This window comes from Stegodyphus dumicola, chromosome X2, assembly GCF_044657685.1.
Source record: "Stegodyphus dumicola isolate Sdum_Otavi_A_Nest chromosome X2, ASM4465768v1".
NCBI lineage: Eukaryota > Metazoa > Arthropoda > Arachnida > Araneae > Eresidae > Stegodyphus > Stegodyphus dumicola.
The window spans coordinates 117,562,635-117,576,108 of NC_140781.1; the positions used below are offsets into that span (position 1 = coordinate 117,562,635).

General features: G+C 32.3%; 1 protein-coding gene across 2 annotated transcripts in view; it reads left to right on the top strand.

The window, feature by feature from the left end:
- Positions 1-11,833, top strand: part of LOC118200511 (prefoldin subunit 1-like) — a 28,700-nt gene extending 16,867 nt beyond the window's left edge. Inside the window, exons 3-5 of one of the 2 annotated variants that reach the window (XR_015038852.1) lie at positions 2,666-2,759; positions 6,114-6,198; positions 10,961-11,833. Coding sequence is in view for 1 of the 2 variants with exons in the window: in XM_035372469.2 (XP_035228360.1) it covers positions 6,114-6,198; positions 10,961-11,050 (175 nt within the window). In the remaining variant the exon portion in view is untranslated. The remainder of the gene's footprint in view (positions 1-2,665; positions 2,760-6,113; positions 6,199-10,960) is intronic. The other variant, XM_035372469.2, reaches the window with a different exon arrangement.
- Positions 11,834-13,474: the final 1,641 nt, after the last annotated feature.

A 13,474-nucleotide genomic window follows, 5' to 3' on the forward strand; every position in this document is an offset into this window, starting at 1 on the left:
GAAACCATGGTTTAAAACACAGATCTCAAAATATAATTGTGTTGTACCCAATTATATTTTGCCAAGAACATTTTGAACAGGAGCTGCTGAACACTAATCTTTGTACAAATGGGAGACGTTCAAATTTCTACGCGTCTAATTAAGATAAAATAACAAGCCGAACAAATATTAATTTAGAAGTCAAACAACAAAAATCAGCCTTATATATGCAAATTTTCACAGGACTAGTATCGATGGTTTCCTGAACCATCGTCCTCAGCTGCCAAAGCACAAATGAACAAGATAAAATATAGTCATTAGATAAGATAAGAATGGCTGCACAGGAGTTAAGCTACTGGCACCAATTGATGAAACAAGAACTAAAACATAATTTCCTTAAAGGCTGAAGGCAAAGGTGGATTGGAATTAGGGTCATTAACTAGAACAGAAAGATTTTTTTGAATATGAAACCAAAATATAATTAAAAAGTGGAAGATTTTTTTTTAATAATGTTGGCTGCAGAAAAATTGAAAGTGTGATTTTTTGGACCAACAATGCTGGGCAACAGAGAACTTCTGTGTTTCCTTTTTTCTAACATATGCTTCATGTTCCTTAATGCAAAATTTTAAGGCTCTCTTACTTTGACCAATGTAAATTAAACCACACTGGCAAGAAATCCTGTAAATACAGCAGGAATTCGTATCCGGAATGAGGTCCTTGATTTTTTGTTGATACGAAACTAAACAACTCAAAAGTTAAATTTCTGTAAAATACTTGAAATTTCTAGTTAATTTGTAGTAGGAAAGAAGGGAATGACAACAGAATTCTTACAATCTCCTAAGACGAGAGTATGCCTTTTGGTGTGCTGAGATGAGAATTAACTGCTTGATTAATAATGTTGGGTGAAAAGTCCCTGTCAATAGCTACTGTTTTAAAATAATTTAGTTCTTGATCAGGAATCAGTTTGGAGGAGCAAACTTGAGGTGCACAGAAAACGTAGGAATAAAATTTTTGTACAGAAAACGCAGGAATAAAAGCTAATTTTTGTTTAGTCGGATGATATGACTTGAAGCGTTGTGGAAGGCAAACCGATGAAGGTTTACAGTAAACCGTAGTACAGAAGTTGGATTTGTTATATTTATCTGCTTTCAACAATGAATTCCATTGATCCTTTTATTCAGTTCACTTTTGAATTTGAGACTTGTGCAATTCTCTTCCATTCCTCAACATTTTGGTCACATGTAACACATCCAACTTCATTACTAAGGTTTGCCATAAACCTTCATCGATTTGCCTTCCACCACATTTAAAGTCATGTCATCTGACTAAACAAAAGTTAGCTTTATTTTATTCCTATGTTTTCTGTGCACTTTGTTTTGTGTTTGCAAGTTTGCTCCTCCATAATGTCTCTTAATCAAGAACTAAATTATTTAAAAACAGTAGCTGTTGACAGAGGCTTTTCACCCAGCATTATTAATCAAGCAGGTAAAAAATTCTCATCTCAACACATCAAAAGGTACACTCTTGTTTTAGGAGATTATAAGAATTATGTTGTCATTTCTTTCTTTCCATCAATTAGCTGTAAAATTTTACGTATTTTACAGAAATTTAACTTTTGGGTCTTTTATTCTCCTGTCAATAATATCCTATCATCAAGGACTCCATTCCATATATGAATTCCTGCTGTATTTACAGGATTCCTTACCAATGTGGTTTAATTTACATTGGTGAAACTAAGAGAGCCTTAAAATTTCGCATTAAGGAACATGAGGCGTATGTTAGAAAAAAAGGATACGCAGAAGTCCTCTGTGGTCCAGCATTATTGGTTCGAAAATTGCACTGTCAATATTTCTGCAGCCAAAATTATTCAAAAAACATCTTCCATTTTTGAATTTGAATTTTGAATTTATTTTAAAAAAATCTCTGTTCTAGTTAACGACCCTAATTCCAATCCATTTTTGCCTTCAGAGTTTAAGGAAATTATGTTTTAGTTCTCATTTCATCAGTAGATGGCATTAGTAGCTTAACTTCTGTGCAGCGATTCTTATCTTATTTAATCACTGTATCTTATCTCGTTCATTTGCACTTTGGCAGCAGAGGTGATGGTTCAATAAAACCATAGAAACTAGTCCTGTGAAAATTTGCAAATATAACGCTGATTTTTGTTGTTTGATTTCTAAATTCTCTGTAATCACTTTCATTTAACTTTGAAATGTACTGTGTGATTATTTCATCATTAGTTTTGAAATAGGTATATTTATGATATTTAATTCTGTAATTAAAATCTCTTAGTCTGAGATAACTAATTAAACTGAATAAGCACTGCAGTGTTAAGATTAAATTACAGCAGAATGACGATAGATGGTATGCTAGTTCAGTTCACTGGTAGCCAAAATGCATCATTTGTGAGACTTAACCAGATATCCAACTTATATTTTCTTTTTGTAACATCAAGCCTGATATTAAAAAGAAAAAAAAAAAAAAAAAAAAAGGCACAACTATTAACTGGACACTTAGGTTGTCCAAGAGACATTACTATTTTTTCCTACCTTTTCTGAACAGCAGTATGCCATCAGTACCTTGATTTAACTAAAATATGACCTTCAAATTTTAATTGCTAATTGAGTAAATTATTGTTGTTTCTATAGAGAAATTATCTAATGATGTTTTCCCTCACTTCTTGCAGGTTAGTGATATTTTCAATGACTGTGACTAAAAGTTTTATAGGAAGATATTTTGTCACCTTAGAATTTTCTGTAGAGCAGATCAATCAAGAAAAGGTTTAAAGTGCTATATTTTAATTCTGAATGATCACAAACAGGTTAAACTGTTAACTAATGGTACAATTTTCTCATACTTCCCAGTACTTTGCTATTCTCCTTATTCTTTCTACAGTATTTGTGGGATAATATAAGAACTTTCTTAAAAGATCCAGTTGTAACTGCAAAATTTTATGACTTTCATATATATCATTGTAATGATTCTGCTATAAACTTTGTAACTTGGTGGCCATGACAGAAAGATGGTATGTCTCGCTAAAAATGCCTAATTTAAAACATATCATCTTATACACCCGTGTGCAAAATTAAAAGGATTTGCATATTATATTGAATTTTTAAAAACTAATGGACAAATTTTAATGAAATTTGTTGTGAATATACATTTATAACAAAGAGATGTACTAATACCATGCTCCAGGCTCTCTCCAGATAAATGTGTGCTGAAAATCAGCATCCTGGCTGAATCTTGATTCATCTGTATAAAGCATGGTGCTCCATTGAAGTCTGGTCCAATGCACATGTTGTTTGCACCATGCTAAACATTCTCTCTTGTATTCTTCAGTGAGCGGGATGCGCACATTGAGTAATCCATCATACAGAACGATCTCATCAATCCTTCAGGCAACTGATCTGCATATCAAAAGCTTTAACGTTCTCAGTATTGCTCCCTGGCAAGAAGTGAATATTCACCTACTTAAATATTTTTGTAGAACTAAAGAAGAGCAGTACTAATGATGTTCAATATCAACAAATTTTCCTAGAGCATAGAAGCAGTTATTCTATTCTAATTCTATAAAGCAATTTTTACTGATAACTCAAAGAATCATGATCATGTCGGGGCAGCTTTTGTTTGCAATAAAGAAATCAAGAGTGGTAAACTTCATATGGCTGCATCTGTCTTTACTGCAGAAACTTTTGCCATTTTGAATTCATTAATCTTTATCTCTTGGCAGAATAGCAGAAAGTTCATCATCTACTCTGACTCTCTGACTACTCTTGAATCAATAAATACAACTACCAGCCACCCTTTAGTCTTAGAAATTTTAAAGGCATACCTCCATTTGAGAAACGCAGGTATCCTATTGTGTACTGCTGGGTGTTTGGACATGCTGGCATCAAAGGCAATGAACTCACCAATATTGCAGCAAAATCTGCTGATATTACCTCTGAAAATAGTGTCCCTTTTACAGACATATGGAATTACATCAGAACAAAGATCTTGTCCAGGTGGCAAGAACTATGGGAATGCCAGACTCTGAACAAATTAAGACAGGTAAAACCCAATTTGGAGTATTGGGAGTCGAGAGGGAACCGAAAAGAGGATGTACTACTGATTCGCCTACGAATGGGTCACTGCAAACTGACACATCAGTATTTCTTCAAAGGAGACAATGAGCCTATTTGTGACACTTGCAACATTCCCACTTCAGTCGATCACATTTTAACCTGCTGTCCTGCTTTTAGTCAGAAACATGAATATTATTTTAACTCTATGAATGTTAACAGATCTCATTGGAAAAAACCCTCTTATCAATCTCATAAGATTTTTAAAAGACATCTCTTTATACCATATGATTTGAAGCTTTTTTTTAACTTTTATCCTGCTCTACCTGTTGCTAGAGCATTTCTCAGTCATTTCTCCATGCCTTCATCAGCATTACAGGTTCATTTCAAGAATTCATCTAATACAATGTGTTTGTGCATTTTGGATTTTATTCACCATTCGTCTGGCACATAATAACCTTCAAGGTTTTGTGCCTTCAAGTAAACCAACCAACCTTCGGGCAACTGTGGGCTGCAATACCCGGGTCTTATGGCAGTATAACAACTCACATGAGAGCTGTGAAGCTATAGCAGCTGTGTGTCACCACTCTGAAAGTCCCAAATAACGAGTGTCATTCTGCATTGTGGATCTTGTTCAACCTTATGCAGGTCTTCTTGATATGGATCCAGTGTCCTGAAACTGTTTTCACCAATTGCAGGCAGAAGTGGACATTGCATTGAGCTCTGTAGCTATGTGTGCTTGTGATTGGCTTGCCTCCAACCTACCAACAATTCTTTATCTTATTCCATCATCCATGTGTTCGTGGCTACTCAATTTACCTGATACCTTATATATTTTGCTCAAGAACGAAATACAGAATGTTATGAAGAAGTACGAGCACACAAATTCACGAAAAAAACCCTCGTGTGCTTATATCCCATCCACAGTCACAGCTCCGCAAATATGCACATGCATTCTTACGTAATCAACTCCGAATACTTGCATCTTCCTTCAACGGCATAATTAGTTCTTTTGGTTCAGTGCTTTTCCTAAAAATAGACATAATTTGCTAATTGTCTAAATCTTACCATTATAAAGTACATTAAGATAGTGCATATATAACTTATTGAGATTTGATATGAAAAATATTGTTTGATCATAAGGTACGGCAATTAAAACATTGGTACTTTAGTGTTTTCCCATCAACCATCAAAACTGTCGACTAGCAGCACAATTTAGCTCCAACTGCAGATGAGCATGACGTCATGATACACTCTGTAATCTTGACTGATTCTAGACAGGCCATTTGTTTTTTCTGAGCAAGGATGTAAATTAACTGTTGTTGCTATGTTTTTTCTGCATTTTGAAAAAAAAAAAAAAAAAATCTAGTGCTGTAGAATCCCATTTCTGACTGCACTGTGATTCATTTACAGCTGGTCAAAGTAATCAATGTCTATTGAAGGGGAAATGAGCAAATGGTTTGCCAATGAAATATTAATAGGTTGAAGCAATCACTTGCTGGAACCTAATACTGTTCTGAACAAAGCTTCCAGTAAAATTGGAGTGTGTAACAAAATAGTAGAAGTCAATGAAAGCCTTCCTACAAAGTATGAAAAAGGAAGCAGGGTGAATACTTTCACAACAGTGGCTATTTGGTAGATTGTATAGAGACTGACCAATATTTTATTGTAAGATTTGCAGACAGAAGTGTGATTGAGAATTCTGCAATAATGATTGGTGAAACTTTGGCTAGATTTTTGCCAGCTTTTCATGGTCGGTAAACTAATACATAAGTACTAAACTATTTCAATGTCCTTTATGTAGAAATCTTTCTATCAAGCTCGTATATGATAACGCTGTCTTTTATGTTCACAAGCCTTCTTATTAAAACACCCTTTAAAATTAAATGCCATTTCTTATGTGCTTCTGCTCGTGTTTGGAGTATTGTTTTAATTAAAAATGTAATAGTATAAAATTCGAGCTGAAACTAATGATGTTTTTTTTTTTTTTTTTTTTTTTTTTTTGAAAATTTTTATTGTTGTATGAATTGATTTTAGAGATTCAAGTGACTTTTCTGATTTTTCTCTCAGGTTCGTACTTACAAGTCATGATGATATCAATGGAATGCTTTCTAAGAAAATTCAGACATCACAAGACAAAATAAAAGAACTAGAGGTATTTGTTGCTAATGTTTTTATGTATGTCTGTATATTCAGTATTTAAATTAGCCCTTTTGTTGAATGCTTCAGTTATAGGTGAAGGTTTTTAATATTTTGAACATCTAGTTTGAAAATGCATGTTTTCCATGTTTAGTGTGTTAGTTTCATAGGAGTTTAATTTCACTTCACATAAACAAAATTAATGTTATAACATTAATAAATATTTTTTAAAAATCTAGAAACAAACATATCTAATACACAGACATAAACAAATCTAATTAGCAGATTATAAAACATGCATAGCATTTAAAAAATATTTTCAAAATCACAGTTGTAGTAATAGCCTCAAGGTATAAATGTGGAAACAAAAGCATTGCTTTTAAATTATCCCACTATACTAATGTATTATCTTAGGAGTTATTAACCAAAAGGGAATTCCTTCCTGGGGGGGAATTTCATATTTTCAGAGGAAATGCTGTCGGTCTAATAACAGTTAAGCTGTTAAGTATTTAGTTTTAATTTGTAATTATAAAAATTTTTTAATCACCTTTGGCATTTATCAACATTTTTTCTTGTTTCTTTAATAAAAATACATTAAAAAATAAATCTAATTAATGTATATGTATTTTTTGAGTTTTGAAAAGGAGAGGGGGAATGATCTAGTAATGGTGAAAAGGTGCATGGGACAAAACAGTTGAGGACCAATGTACTATGTGATACTTTAGCCAAATACCATATAATTCTGGCAGTGCAAATTTTTTTTAGATGTTAGCAAACTTTGTTTTGATAGAAATCAGCATCGCAATTTTTTTTTAATTCTTTTGTGTATATCAAAATAAAAATTTTAACAAAAATGCATTATATTCATAGTGTATTTTGAATGAAGGACAAAATTTATTTTGAGGGTATTTAGCATTTCCATCAATCATACGAGAACTTTATAAAAAATATGAATAATGGAATTTTGTAAATTTTTCATTTTAGATAAATCCCTCCTCTTGAATATATAGTATATGTGCAATGATGAATATCTTTAAACTGAAACCTTTTGTTATTCTATGTTCTGTGCTATCAATATTTCTACATCATAATTAGTTCTAAGTTTGTTTCATCATTACATATAGGTATAGTATATATATATATATATATGGACAATGTTAAAAATAAATAATACTTAATTTCTGCATTTGAGCTGCAAAGAATTGAATTTTTAGAAATTATTATTTTTTAATAAAAAGATTAATTCATCCTTAGAAAATATTAAGTTACTAGTACAGCCTCGTGTTTCTCAGGAGTGATATATGAAATTATTAAATTATTAGATAAAATATTAAAGCTGAAAAGAATTTTTCTTAAAACAATAATTTGAAATAGGTAAAAAAGTTTGAAAAAGTATGTATGGAATCAATCATGGAGGTAAGACTAAGAGGAGACGCCATTCTTACGAAATTACAACTTTTGTGCATAGATAGGTGATATTAGTGCAGTTATATGTGAAATTGTTTTATTTTTCTGTGCAATGTAATTTAAGAAAAATCTAAGAGATAAGCTATGCCAAAAAAGTAAGAATACAGGGACAAGTCCATTTAACATTGAGTAAATGGGTATCTTGGTATTTCACGAGATATCGCCAAACTGACAACAGTTTTAGCGACCTATTTTGTTCCCAGATTTGGGGACTATTTTGCACCCTATATCACTGTAATAGGTATTGTATTTGATTACTGTAATAGCTACAACCATAATTCGACCCTCATATTGCTTTTCAGTAATTTCGAGAAGCAGAAAGTACTAGAAATATCTCGACAGCCAGTTGAAAACTATATAAGGCTTGAGAGAGCATCAGCTCTCAGTTAGTAGTTATTGCGAGTTGTTAGTTTAGTGCGAGAGTGGATATATTTCTGGGTTAGCTTTCTCATTAGATGCATTTTGCATTGCTTTGGGTTTATTTTTCTTAGTTTGTGGCGTAACTACTGCTTGTACTCTGTGATACTGTGAATACCTGTATGAGTTTTTATGTCGAAAATTCTAGAACTTTGAAGTGTTTCTGTTGATAAAATAAATTTTATTATACCATCATAGGACCTGTGTGCCTTCAATTTGTTATGAGCCCATATGCATGCAACAGCATGTATGGGATAAACCATGGAGGTGAGAATAAAAGAAGACACTGTTCCTGCACTACGCCTGGCGCAGTGCTGCCGAGCTTTGGTCTTATATGTATACAAAATTCATATTAAGATAAAAACCTACAGAAACTGTACACAAATATTCAAAAACGTTAGTCTAATATATAAATTATGAAAGCATGCAAATTAGTCCTGAAAATAATATGTATAAAATGAAGCTCATTAGAAAATTTTCTAAAATAAAATTTACCAAAATCTCAAGCAATTTCAGAAAAAGATATTCAAGGAAATCAAAATAATGCAAAAACAATCTGAAATAAGACTTATTTTTGCTGGTGTTGGAATATTTTAAGAAACATATAATTCCAGTTGTGCTGGAATACTAGAGATATCAAAATTGCAAAAAGTACTTAAGTTTGCAATCTTGTGTGGCAGTTTATAAAATGGCTAAAAAAATCTGAAGCTTAAATGCTGGTGAAAAGGCAAGTTGTTAAATCATAAAATTCTTAAAACAGTAGAAAAAATAGTGGGGAAGGACCTATCTTATATTCATTACAAAAGGTCTTTGGTGTCTTTTCATTTAAGGGTGCACAATTTGGTGAGTTTCTGGCTGAAAACTGTGATCCAGTAGAAACTGTATTGTGTCCTGGGGCTTGGCTACCACGTACATCGGCAGGTAGTGGGTAGCCGGATGTCCTCTATTATCTGTCAGGATAACTTCAAATATTAAATAAGAAGCTGCAAGTATGTGTGTGTATATGTCATGAAGCAGATTTAGATGTAATAATGTAGGAATGTTGCTTGCTTAAGTATCGAAATGTTGATCTGTAATGAAAAGCAATTTAAGCAGCAAGGCAGATTAAATATTCATTTTTATTTCATCTTACACTTATGACTACAGTTCACTTGGCGCTCTAATTGTACCTATTTCGAGAAGATATACATTTTGATATTCTTACCATAGGAAGTAAAACAGCATGACAGTGTCTTATCGATTTCAGAACCAAAGTGCACAGTTACCCAATATGGCAACTTAAGCGAAAAATTTCAGCTGTTGAAATTTTGAGTTCCATATTAGCTACGTCATCATCGCTGTGTTAAAGTCATGTGATATAGATTAAGTCTGGAAATGATGCAGTCCAGAAAAGTTATTACTATTTTTAAAATAGAGAGGGGAAGTACTCAAATTAAAATGAGGAATTAAGGGGTTGTTGCTAATTTAAATTATAATTTTGGTTCATATGTTTTAGCTTACACACACACACATACATACATATATATATATATATATAATGTATGCAGAGTACTAATTTAAATGTACATGATAGCTGATTATGTACATTTCCCTCAAAAATTAGCTTGTTTATATTCAATACAAATAAGAATACATTACTAAAAATAGTACGTGTGGATTTTTCTTTATCTTCAAGAAAGGAAATTATTGTAAAAAAAAATGGGTTAATAAATAATGAGGAGTTGAAATTAAATAAAATGTTAGTTAGTAAAACAAATTGGCTTAACTTGACTGTGCAATAAATTTTTGAAATCAATAAAGGTATGTTTGTAGAGCAACAAAACAATACCAGAAGAATCATACCTAAGTGGTGGACATTTAGGGACATATACCATGAACTGGAGGTGCAACTTTCCAATGCTTTTGGACACTATAATGTTTGGTGTCCTATCATGTAGAATTTATATGGCAGAAATATAATGGCTATGAAAATTGTTTCCAAGCTGTTCTTGTAGCAGTTGCCGAATTATATGTGCCTAAAATTTCTTGTAGTTAGTTTGGTGCGTTTTTGGCAAATAAGAGCCCCAGAATACCAAAACTGTATAATTGTTAGTATTCCATTAAATCACTGTACTGAGCAATAACTTTGGTACAGAGTATGGTAGTAATAATGTTTTGAATGGAAGAGACAATTTTACTAACTGCAGTGAGGCTTTGTAACAGAGTGCCACATGATTTGTCTCATAATAATTTATGCACAGGTGATCCAGATCAACAAAAAGCCATTTATATGATCTTAAGGCTAGGTCTCCTAACTGAGATAGGCGATACAATATTTTTCAGATTTGAAAAATGTATCTCTTAATTCTAGAGCCATAGCTAGGGTTTTCAGCACCCTGGGACACTTGAAGATTTCGTGCCGTCCTCCTGTTTTCCAAGAAAGGAAAACATTTCATTCTGAAATTTCTTATCATCAATTTAATGCCCCCTGGATGCTGCATCCAGGGACAGATGTTCCCCTACCTACATGCCTCTGCTTAATTCTGCATTTGACAGATATATAATCCATGGATTGGTTGCAAAAACAGATGGTCTTTCTTGAGAGATTTTCGTATCATTTTTCAACGAATAGTGTAATAGTAGTCATAAGTGTAAGACTTTTATATGCAGGTCGCTGAATAAACTTTGGTGATTTGCATATTTTATATTCATGTTTTGATTATTTGTGTACTCCAGACATTCCTCCTTTTCTTCTGATATGCAAAAGCCCTTTCTTTATGTTTAAACATCACTTTTAAAGAATGTTATACTATCAAACGGGAAAATTTGCTTTATTCAGTTTTTTGAAAATTTTATTTTAATGCATATGTATATATCTGTTTTTTTTTTTTTTTTTTTTTTTTTTTTTTTTCCAGACTAGTAAAGCTTACTTGCAACGCAGTATGAAAGAGAGTGAAGAAAATCTTCGTGAACTGGTTGCAACTAAACAAAGGGAACGCTCATAAACTGTGTGAATAAACACATGAATCACTAGTTCATGTTAAAACTTTCTACTTCAAATTGTTTATTATGTGCATTTTTGGTTTATAAATAATCATCATTAAGTGTGTTTTTATCATAAATTCAGGCCTTCATAGTTCCAGCAAGCTAAGATAAAATTCATATTTCATTAAAATTATCCAATTTATTATGTTTTGCAAGTTGCTGTTGTTTTTTTTTTTTTTTTTTTTTTAGTTATTGAATAATTTTAATTTTAATATGTGAATTCCTTAAACCCCATCTCTAACTAAAACCTGGATTGCTTTTGAAACGTGGATTCACATTGTTATAGAAAACTGTCACTGTACAAAATTTATATCCCTTGTGTATTATAAATAAATTCTTTTTGAACAAAATTGTGTTTTATTCCTTTCAGAAAAAAACTGATATGAAGGGAAGTAATATAATATTATCATGTATGCTCAAGATAGGTGAAAATACTGTACTATTTTCCAATTGAAGCTTTGTTTCCTTATAATAATGGCTCCCACCTCTGTAAATGATGGCAAGATTGTTAATATAGACTGCTAAAGATTGTACAATAATTAATATCGTAATTTTTATTATTATGATTATTACTTTTCTTGTGGTTGAATGGCAAAGATTATTATTGTTATTAAGAAAAATATTCTCTTTTTTTTATGTAATGTTTAGAATGCAGTGTTCTCAGCTTTTTTTATGTTGTTTATGTTAGCAATGCTAATATAAGACTGCCTTTTAACTGAATAAATAGTTATTAATTTTTAAAATTATTGTATTCATTCATCTGAAGAACTTTTATTTCATTTGAGTTATTTAAAAGACATCCGTAATTTTTTGTTTGCAGTTCTTCTTTACATTTTCTGGCGTTACATGTCAAGACATTACTTCTGATTTGAAATAATGTTTCAGCCAGCAAAAGGATTTAAGAAAGAGGACTTGTTGTATGTTGTGGAAGAAATTGGTGTGGCATTGCCTCAAAAGGTGGCAATAACAGAACTGAACGGAATTATTTTGAAGAGTAAGTAGTATTTGGAAGATCCGTATTTCATTACAGATGTTTTGGTAACAACTGTTCGTTAATGGAGAAAAAAAGAAGAATGTGAGGAAAAGCTAAAACAAATACAATACGAATAACGGGAAAAGATAAGGCAACATGAGCTGGAGTTGGTGTGAATTCATGCAAAATGACCAACGGCAAGCGAGTCTCAAAACTGTTACTCTTACCGGATCTATAAAGAAATTTAATTTACTGCAATTAGAGATAAGACAGTTTAGTGGTGACATTGAGGATTGGCTACACTTTTGAAGTCAGTTCCAACAGATTCATAATCATGAAGGAATTGCACCTGAAATTAAATTTCAGTACCTCACTCAAGTTACTGTAGGTGGATCCAGAGCAGGAGAAGTTGTAGAAAACTTCCTGCCAACTATACCAAAACAGTTGATAGTCTCAAAACTTGGTTTGGAAGAGATTTATTTTTTCTTAAAACTCATAATTTCAATTCATAAACATGAAAAATTTAAAGGGCATCTCCTTATGATAAATCTAAAACATATCTCTGAGCACTAGAGACACTGGGAGTGACTACTGATAAATGTGCTTCAATGCTTTATCCTATAGTTGAATCTCATTTTCAAGAAGAGTTCCTGAAATCATGGAACAGAAGTGCTTCTTGCATAAGCTCAACTGATGCTAAGAAATTGTTTACTAATTTGATGTTCTTCCTTAAGGCTAAAACTGAAGGGGAAGAAAGAATAAATTGAGCCATGTCTGGTTTTGGTTTATATTCAAGTGAGAATTGCCAATCTTTTAAGAAAAGAGGAGAGCATTTAACCACAGGAAGCGTACCTACAGCTGCCAGTTTACTCACTACAGTTTCAACAATGCTTAAATTGTGCCGGAGTGTGGCTCCAGTTTCTCAGTTTTAAAAATAAATTACAATTCTAACCAGAGCCCTAAATAAGATGAGCTCCAGTCCTTTGTTTATAAAACAACCACAATTTAAAGCGCAACAAATTTAGAATTCCTAACGTTTTAGTTTAGCAATAAGCAGACCTTGTAATACCCCTTTAAGAAGGGCAATAAATTTGGGGGAGTTTGTTTAGGAACGCATAAATTTCTCGCCAATGTTATCGTATGTAGTGTATTTTTATTGATGCTTACAGTTAGTTATCCTCGCTGGAAGGAAAATTTGTGTTCTTAAGTGTGCGTTAAGTGACAGCGAGTACAATAAAAGTAAAATACTGAGGTAAACTGCTCAAGTACATCCTATACATTGTCTTCCCACAGTATTCACTAATGGGGAGGGGGAAAGCGTAACCAGCAACTTTACATTCATTCTTAGTCAGATTCAGGACTCATTTTACCCCTGACACACATCTCCTTGATGGCTATAATTATATCAGCA